The sequence below is a fragment of the Halichoeres trimaculatus genome, unplaced genomic scaffold, assembly GCF_033239565.1.
Source record: "Halichoeres trimaculatus isolate MK-OKI-2021-1 unplaced genomic scaffold, fHalTri1.1 fHalTri1_scaffold_4, whole genome shotgun sequence".
Lineage (NCBI taxonomy): Eukaryota > Metazoa > Chordata > Actinopteri > Labriformes > Labridae > Halichoeres > Halichoeres trimaculatus.
In genome coordinates this window covers 36,049,129-36,059,332 of record NW_027437182.1, presented here as the reverse complement: position 1 = coordinate 36,059,332, position 10,204 = coordinate 36,049,129, and the positions used below count along the sequence as shown (strand labels likewise).

Genomic DNA, 10,204 nt, shown 5'->3' with positions numbered 1-10,204 from the left:
GAGCATCTGAAAACAATGAGCTGTGGCTTCAAAAGCATGACAGGAGAGTGTGTGAAAGCTTTGGAGATCACAATCAAGGCCTGCTGCTTCTCCCCGGTAATCCACCTCCACTGGCCCTGCCTGGCTGTTCCCTGCGATCTCATCATCGATCCCCCGGACCTCCGACCACCCGAACCCCCGACCCATGTTCCTGGAGGTCTCCCTGGGGATGATGAAGGGGTGGAGGAAAGAGAGGAGCACAGAGAACTTCCATCTTTTCCCTGGCTCTGCTCCTGCCCCGCTCCTCCCTCCTCTCTATCAGGCTCAAAACTCCACTGAGGAAAACACAGTCGGACTCAGTGATAACCCGTGCAGGCAAATCCAGCTGGAAACGAGTATTTACGGAACTTACCTTCAAAACCTGTCTCCTCAGAGACTTTCACCCAAGCCTGCTGCTTTTTTTCTGGTCTCTGTAGAGTACACATGTCACATCGTATAACTCTGGATGATGACAAACCGCACAGATTGTTTTCTCCTCCATCTTCCGGTGGAGTTGGAGCCAGAGCAGGTGGCGTTTCCCCCCCAACGTCATCAAATCAATGACGTTGTGGGGGAATGTCATCGCTGATTGGCAGCCACTGCAAGCCTTGACGCGAATTCACAACAAAAGTTCAATTTTTTCAACTCGAGCGAATTCGCGTCTGCCATCCAATCGTGCAAACGCTCCAAACGCGCAAATGCCCCAAACGAGCCGGCTGAGGCGAATGGGTGTCTAAACGCATCTTTGCATTGACTTTGTATGTAATCGCGCCGCAAATTTGCGTTTGGTGTGGCCGTACCATAAGACGTCATTATAATCCAGGAACGTGGCTTCAGCTGTGAAGTAAGTGGGGACTGATGCACCAGACCCACTCAAAAACCAGTCCTTAATATTGGTCTGTCCTTCTTCCCATACTGTACATGTCAGGGTTAGCTTCACAGGTTTATGTGTTTCCTCAAACTTGATGTAACCAGTAACATGACTGTTTTAGTGGCTCTCATTTTCAGAGTGTAGCTTTATCCCACTAAACTCTCAGCTCATCGACTTATTATTCACCACCAGCCGTTCTCAGCACAAACTAAACTTTTGGCCATTTTTGTGCTCGTTGAATTTTGATTTTCAGGCACAGCTGCAGAGGAGTAGTGAACATTTTGGTGAACAAGTCTTTGGAATGAATTCTACTGATCCAGTACAGTGAAAATAACTGCTTTTCCATTCACTCATCCTGACAAATTTTGCCTACATCACCCCCTAATGGAGAACATATTCCTTGGTGAGAAGCAGAGTTTGCTGGTTTTTATGCAGAAAAACTGATCACTGATCACCTGGTATCAAGAAACACCTGACAGGTAAGCTTTGTGATGATGGAACAAGGATGTTTGAGCACAGAGAGACTGATTTTTAAACAGAATCACTAAAAGTAATGGTGAAAGAAATCAAGCATTTAGGAGTTACTTTCATATTAAATAAATGTCACTAAGTAAAAGACCTGAACGCAACACTGTTCCCTGCAGGTGCATGTGGCTCTTACAGCAAAGCAGAGCAGACATGATGATTGGTTTGATAACAGTTAAAAGACCAGATCAGGCACCGTGGAATTTATGCACTTGCATTTCCAGTAAATTTTGGTTGGGCATGCCTTTTTTTATTTTAAGCTGTGCAATTTCAGGCCTTCTACTTCTCTTTTTCAGTTAAGGACCTTATCTGAAACAAATCTGAAAGATGGTGGATACAAAGATACACCATGTACCATTTTACATAGCTCTGCCTTATTCAGAGTCTGAAGCAAACAAGTCTCACTTTGAGTCAAATACTCCAAAGTAGTTTTACAAACCTGGGTTCCTTCTTCCTTTCAGGTATCCCACGACATTGTAGATTTTCTTGTATGACAGCAGGTTCCCAACGGTCAGGGTGATCTTCTTCCGCTCTGGAAGGAATAAAAGACAAACAATGTGCTGAGCAACATCAGGACAGAAAATAATATCAGTCAGTGATGAACAGGATCCTGATTTTATCCAGCGTTGGATAAGTTTTCATTATGTGAGTTCCCGAGTGATACTGATGTACTGTGCGTGCTGCTGTGATGATACATGAGAAGATTAAACCTTAATTTAAGTAGTAATGGACCAACAGCATGATTCACAGTCGCTATCTATAATTGTGTTGTTTTACCAACATTAACTTAAACTATTCCAAGAAAAACAACAGAAATCTAAGAGGGATAGGTCCAAAGCAATTTGCAGTTCATGGTGTGGGGCTGCTCACGTTATAATGAGATACTGAGTCAACTATTAAACCAGCCACTAGTCCTGAAATAGTAGAACACATTGATTTTCTCTGTGTTGGATCCTATAACTAGGGGTACATTTTCTTTCTTCAAGTCCATGGGATAAACTTATCAAATTTACTAAATATTAATTCCAAGCAATGACCAATTTCACAGTGGGTCATTTGGCTGATATTTCACTTTCATGCAATATAGAAAGTTAGCAGGTTCCATCATTTATTTAGCAAAAGATACTAATCATGTGTTGAGATTAGCATTTTTTGTGCTGCCCAATTTCTGAAATGTCAAGTTTGCTCTTCCAATAAAGACCAGAATACATGGTTGTGAATATTATTTCCAGTGGTATTTGTTCAAAATAATCATTAAAACATGAAAAAATGTGTTTGAGAAACCCTTTTAACAATTAATTTAGATAAAATAATTCACTTTGTGTCCAAGAAAATTGTGTCAACCATGTAACCCTTTGAAAAACCCTATAAATCAGCAATGGTTTGCTTCAAAGTCACATGACCCAAACCAGTTGAGGTCACATCCCTTTTGGTGGGAACTATGAAGAAAGTGTAGCATGTTTTAACTCTGCACTGAACAACACACTTAAGTGAGTTGTCTATCTGGATGCCAAAATACTTATGAGTCCCCTTGCTCAGTTAGACTGTGACTTCTTGAAACAAGATCATGTGATCCAACTGCCCAAGGTCAAATATCTTCTCTTTAGTTTTATTAGCTTTCAAATTGAGATGATGTTTGGGGGCTCTTCCATCTAATCTAACATGTTGTTTTCTCAGGTTTTTAGTTTTGAGTTTTTTTTGTTTCTGTGTATTTCTTATCAGCACTTTTTTTAAATAAAAAACTGACATACTTAAGTTCAACAGGCGTTATGCACAGGTGAGCATGACATATATCCAGTTGAAAATCAGGTTGCATGTTTATGTCAGGTGACTGTAGAGTGACGTACCACTCAATGCTTGTTGTTAAAACATCCAGAACTGTTCATTTTTGTTGTTGCTGTGTTTGTAGACGTGCAAATGTACACAAGTGTCCTGACAGGATGACAGCTCTTTCATCCATCTCCAAGCCACTGTTGTGTGGTGTAGGATTTAACATGTTGGATGAATTGAACTTAAATCTCTTACGAGGAATTTATGTCAGTTATTTGTGTGTTCAGTAATGAAAGTTGACATTTTGCGAGAAAAACAACGTTTTATCGATGGATGTTAACCACTAGCATATCAGTGCAATTTCCAATATATATTAGCATCAAGCTAGCACCAAGTGCTCTTAAATCGTTTTTGGTAGATTAAGAGCTATATAACATATTGAGTGGATTAAAAAAGAATGTCTTGTGCAAGACTATTACATTTGTTTGTGTGTATGTGATGAAAGTAGAAGTTTTCTTTAAAGGGGACATATCATGCTTGTTTCTCCTTTTCACTATGCCAGACTAGGATGCCTGTAAAGCATTTCTGCCCTCAGTACAAGTCATTTAGTTCCTTCATTGCCCCACAATAGCGTTCTCAATATCCTCATTTTAGGTCATTCTGAAGATCTCGTTGAAACACTCAGTTTCCAGAATGACCTCCAGTAACCTCACAATGTCACAGCCCTTTGTGCTCTGATTGGTCAGTTCTATCAGAGGGGCAGAGGGGGTAGAGCCAGGGGGCGGTTTTTGCAGCATGGCAGTATTTGCAAAATCGCCACATTGAATGGAGCAGACCGAGCGAGTTTGCTGTTTGCCAAAACTTCACCGTAAGGCATTGATAGCAGTAATAAAATGACAGAGTGTAGGATACGTCCTTTTGTATTGGACCCAATCAGAGCCGGACGGTTCTGCAGCTCAGGAGGAAGAAAATCCACCTCGACACAGATCATCTCAGGACGCTTCAGTGTGGTGAGTCAAAGCGGTACTGTAACATATATAGTTTATATGTGGAAATATAGGCAGACTTCACCAATAAACTGTTTCTATAACAGGGCTCCATCCTGCTCCTTCACTTTTCTCTGTCTGTTTTATCCATCATGCTGAAAGTGTAGTCTAAAGATCGCCTCTACCGTCAGTTAATCACTATGTTATTACTGCAGCATTATTGTGGTCCAGGTTCACAGAGCATGTCAGAACAAGCATGCAAATATCACAGTCTCACAAGTATTACGTCTGTTAAAACTACAGTGTTTTAACTGCTAATTCACCATGTAAAGCCGAGCTGCTCAGCAGAGCAGAGTAGCTCGGCATCTGAGGAGGGATACTCGGCTCTTGGTGGGTGTATCCCTTGGTGGCGGTTGTGTGACTAACTGACATCTCATAGGAGGAGCTGCTTTATCAGATTACTCCAATAAAAAGAAAGGATCCTCGTGTCGTCACGAAGGTCGAAATCTCACGGCCAACTGGCAATGACCTATTTTCGGAGGCATTTAATCTCGTTCTAGGATATCAGAAAAAAATACAATATCTAATTTTTTGAAAATTCAGGGGGTGAAAGGTCTTGTTTTCAAATGTGTTATATTATATGTAAGTATTAAATCATGGATCAGCATGATATGTCCCCTTTAAAAAACTCAAGTTTTATCGTTGTATGCCAACCGTTAGCATATCAATGCAGTTTCCATTTCTATGTTAGCTTGGCGCTAGGTTTTTATATCGGAGATCCTAATGTACCAAGAATGATTTAAAGCCTACATCTAGATGTATAGCAAGTTTAGAACAGGAATCTCTGTCAGAGAGCTCTGTATCAGTGGCTTTCAGGGAGATCTCTTAAAGCTCCATGTTTACCTTATGCTTTTTTAGAAGTACAAACACATGAAGTGAGAGGTATATACACAGAATAACTTACTTTAAAATATGATTGACCTGAAGCTCTTAACTTTAAACATGAAAGCAAGTCTTCTAGCTCAGGCTAGCCAGTGTTAGCAAATTACCTTCAAAGCTCCAAAGGAAAAAAAAAAGACATGTACATTTTAAAGCCTTTATACGATTTGCTACATGGTGTTATAATAGATAGCTAGATGATTCTATGTATATCATTGACAGAGACTTTAGGCAGCTCCAGCAGACACCTTATTTATTTAAACTCTGCCATCATAACAACGTCTACTGTCACTTTCTACTGCTTCTTTCGATAACTGGAAAAGCCCAAGCAACTTCACACCAATGCAAAAGGGATCCGTGCAAACATGATGTTTGTTGTGTTTAAACTCTTAACGCCAAGACGTCACCTACAAAAATATGAATTACAGAAGCAAAAGATGAAAATTTGCAGTTTTTCATACTTCTTAAGGCATCTGTGCCACTCTCACTTTAAATGACTGGATTATGTTCAGCTAATGAAAATGAAAGACAGCTCTAAAAAACAGTTTTGTGGTTGTATATCTCAAAGAAACACTGAGAGCACAAAGCTCCATTCCACAGGACTTTGGAAGGACACTGAAACTGAACGTCACCATCCTACTTTTGAATTAACTTTGTGGAAAAATGACTAAGATGAAACCTGATGGGAACAAAATGTCCTTCATAAGTAGAAAATATCATTTCCATGGCAGGGAAATCACACACACACACACACACTCCAATTCCATACAGACTATTTGACAGAGCAGTCACTTGATATTGTGTCTGCCTGCTCTGCTGCCTTGCTGGACGGCAGCGAGCTCCAGGGGGGGTTCGATGGCTGGATATCTGAGGCAGATAGAGCCGAGGTGCCAGTAAAGATGTGAAGCAGTGGCTCAAACTGCGTGTGACAGAGGTCCCCTGCCTACAGCACAGCACTACAGCGTGACAGCCCACTTTCCCAGCCACGCTCCTGTCCTCCATCCCTCCATCCCTCCCTGCCTGTCTCCTTGCCCCCTCGCTCCTTTTTAATACATTATAAAAATTCACTGCTTTCTCTCATAGGCGCCACATAACCCATTTATCACTTTTGACATTGGCACAAATGACTTTGGCTAAAGAGCAGGGATGGAACATGTGGCCCCATTTGTGTATTCAATCTGCAGACGTACGCTCAGAGGGCAGCGAGAGATTTGTCACACAGTAATTCTCCTTCATGATAAATGGGTTTACAGATAGAGCTGCTGCTACAGGTACGAGGTGACGCTGAGTATAGAGTTCAGGAAAATACTTAAAGGGACTGATGCCTGTGTCTGATGTTCATGCTGAAAAAGATGTGAAAGAAGAGATTTCAATACATCTTCAGGAGTTGTTTCCAAATAGATTATTCTGATGTACTTAAAAGGAAAAAAGGAAAACAGTTAAACTGTAAATACTAAGCTTAAACACATAACTTCATTATATAATGTCAACTGAGAGACAGGGCTGAAATTTTTAACCTGCAATACTCTTATTAGAAAAAAAAACAACAGCAAAGACCAAAAATGAAAATTTTGAGAAGTAGTATTAATAAAAAGGGCAGAGCAAAAAAAATGTAGTGACAAAAAGAAAGTTGTTTTTCAGGTGTCCAGAAAAAAAGGGAAATACAAAAAATAAAAGAGGCGGTTTATCAAAGAGGAAAAACTTCAGAGACCAAGACTGATGAAATGATCAGAGGAGGAAACACACACTGAACACACTCTGGGTAACAAGCAGCAGGTGTGAACACAGGACACAGGTGAAACTAATGAGGTGAAATCAAAGTGGAGGGAAAAAAAACAGACAGGGAGTAAAGCAAGACATGTAACATAAAGAGCAAGAAGTTACAAAATAAAAGAGGAAACATGAGTTAAAAACATTTCAATGTAACAAGAGAAAATGATCACTGGAAAATAACTCAGGGAGGCCAATGAAGAATAACTTGTGACTCGTGAAAACAAATGTAAAACAAGACATAGAACATGAGGCAAGATTATAAATAAATAAATAAGTAAATAAATATTGACAGAAACACAACAAAAAGAACAAGGGTTCCCAGGAAGGGTGATGTCATAGACTCATTCATAGTGCACCCTGGGTAATGTAGTTAGTCCAGACCAGATGGGGTTTGGTAAGACCATATGACAGTTGAGAAAATAATTTAGAGCCAAAGTTAATTCACAGTGAGATGAAAGCTAGGGTCATATGTTATGAAAATCATCACTACAACGCCAAGCTAAGCTATGACTATGTTTACGTCTGTCTGTCTGTCTATCTTTGTGGCTACATCACTCTCTTTTTGTCTCTGTAGACATCTCTCCTCTCTCCCCTCTCTGTCTTTTACCCTATTCCAGTCTCCTCAGGTGTCTGCCTATCATGAGTCTGGTTTTGTCCGAGGTTTTTGCCCATTAAAGAGAAGTTTTTCCTTGCCATTGTAACTTGCTAAAATGCTCTACTCTACTCATGGTAGGTTAAGATGAGATAAAACTCCTTGGGCTCTAATTCTGGGGCGCAAGCCTGGCGCACCCTGCGCAGTGTCTATTTCGTGAGTTTAATGTCACATTAGCCTACAGATATTATGGGTTGCTAGCGGTACATATAGCCTACGCCTCACAAAATTATTGTTGTCACGTCTTAAACAACAGTGCTACGTTACTGTATTGATAAGTACCTTATCCGTCACGTTGTATCCAGAAAAAAAGTTGATCTGAACAAAGAAATTTTCTTCCAAAACAACTGCGATCAGGGGAAGCTTTCTCTAAATAATAGGAATCCAAGATCCCAGGTCACCAAAAGTCCGAGAAATTTTCTCAGGAGGCTTGAGAAACTCTTATGACCTAGAGAGAAATATTTTGAGATGCTAAAGCTTTTTCTAGACCCTCATGCTGGTCTGTGATGAGTGTGACGAGCAGAATGATCGTCCAATCACCAGGTGTGGTTATTTTTGAAGGTTCAGACCCTGAAAACATTTTCGAACCAGATGGACTATTTCCGTGGCGTTCCGCTGTGCGCTGCCAATTTGACAATTTGGTAGACCGTCTGCGCAGAGATGGGTGTGACGGCGCGCCAGGGGGAGGTGTTGGCAGATTCATGTTGGCGAAGTGACAATTTCGTGCCAAAAACAGCGCAGAAAGTGCGCTGAAAGCTCGCCAGCTCCAACCTGGTCTATTCTCAGCACAAAGCTGAGCACACCCCACGCAGCTGTAATTTGGTGACAGGCGCACATGGGCGCACATGTCAACAAAGCCTCAGAGGCAGGTTTCCAGAGTGTCAGACACATTTTAATGCAATAAACAATCACAGCAATCACTATTTAATGTAACCGTCTGAACCAGCATATACATTTATATCTATATTAACTGTCCCGTCACATCTGATGTCAGATTAAAGCTGTTTGTCATAATGGAAAGTTAACCTGACGGCAGCTGGAAGTTTGATGCACATCTTACAATTAAACAATAAACACCCTTTACATCTGATACTGAGTATATATCTGGTTTTCTCATTTCATTTCATTCAAAGAAAAGTGGGAGAGAAAAAACAAAAAAAGAGACAAAATAAATGTATGTCACTCAGGATTTACCCGTGATTTCCCATATTTCTCTGTTTTAGTCTTTATTTTTAACGTGATCTAAAAAGATGGAGTACATTATTGTAAGGAGGATGAGGCGTAGATACTGGGAGAGTATACAGTATATCACCAAAGGTTCTGCTATTTGGTGATGACAAACCAGGAGTGCAGGTGGATCAAAAGTATTCTGAATGGATAAGCCAGCTGTGTAACTGTCTCTTCATTTTGTACTCCTATTAATGACAAAGGAACAGATTAAATCCGTCCTGGGAGCTGGCCCACACGGTGATGCTCTTTGTGTCCTCAGATGCGCCCCGCTGTCCATTCTCCTGCTGCAGGGACAGCGGCTCTGACCGTCTCCGCTACCAGCACTGTTTCCGCGGTGCTGGGGATCACTCAGACCAATCAGATGCTGCGCCTCAGCCGCAGGGCATTTAAAGGCGAGGAGAGGCGCTCATTTGATTGGTGAAAACAGCGCTCGGTTGTGTTAAACCCACTCATGGCTTTTCTCCTCCCTCTCTGCCATTTGCCCAGAGGGAGGCGTGGACGCGCTCCTCTGCGCCTCTCTGTGCCTTGACTGCGCCTCTCTTGGCGCTGCAGGAAACTCGCAAAGTGTGCCGGTCACATCCTGTTCATGCGGCGAAGGCTGGCGCTGGGCATGTGCGCCTGCGCTTGTGCCTGGTCTATGAAATTAGAGCCCCTTATCTTGTTTTGATGTTGGGCAGCTGTTAACAAAAAATGTATTAAAGTTAACAGGTCTAGACCTGTTAATGATGTTAGACAGTGTTTTGAGAAAACACTTGTTTTGATTTGTTGCGAAACAAATAAAGAGATGGACGGATGGACGGACTGACAGACGGACAGATGGATGGATCTCAGGCTACAATTTGTCCCAGGCCTGACTTTAGACCTATTTGTTATAAAATGACATATGAGGGGTAGTGGTATTTCCAGACTACATGATCAGAGTCTCGTGAACTCAGATATTTGGAACATACACACTGTAAAATGTGATTTTGAATATTTGTTATTCTATCACATTATTCTATGTCAGCTTGACATAAGATTACAAAAGCTGTTGCAATTAGTCTGAATAATAATTTTGCCTCTTCTCAACACAATGTGTTTCAACATAAAAATCTATGTTCAAATAAACCGGTAATGTATGTCGACTGGACAGTGAAGGAATTCAGGTGATGCATGCAAACTTTTCTCTAACATTTTAACAGTTGTGGTTTGAAATAAAAGGTTACTATAAGTCTTAACTCAAGACCCAGCTTGGCTTTTCTTAGACTGAAACATCACATCAGCCTTAGCTTAGCTTATTCCACAGGCTCTGGCCCTCATGGTGATCTCTTTGTTTCCCTTAAAATCTTACAGTTTCATTTTCTTCTTGGTGGTCGAAAGGTTTATTAAATGACTCTGAGTTTAAACTTGTTTAAAAACACCATTCCTTCATGCTAGCTCTGCTAATCTAGACTGTAAGGT

At 41.0% G+C, this 10,204-nt stretch overlaps 1 protein-coding gene across 1 annotated transcript in view; it reads right to left on the bottom strand.

The window, feature by feature from the left end:
• The window catches only part of naaladl2 (N-acetylated alpha-linked acidic dipeptidase like 2), an 894,403-nt gene that overhangs the window by 270,392 nt on the left and 613,807 nt on the right, over positions 1-10,204 (bottom strand). The window contains exon 12 of the mRNA XM_074668343.1: positions 1,854-1,946. Within this exon, the coding sequence (XP_074524444.1) occupies positions 1,854-1,946 (93 nt within the window). The remainder of the gene's footprint in view (positions 1-1,853; positions 1,947-10,204) is intronic.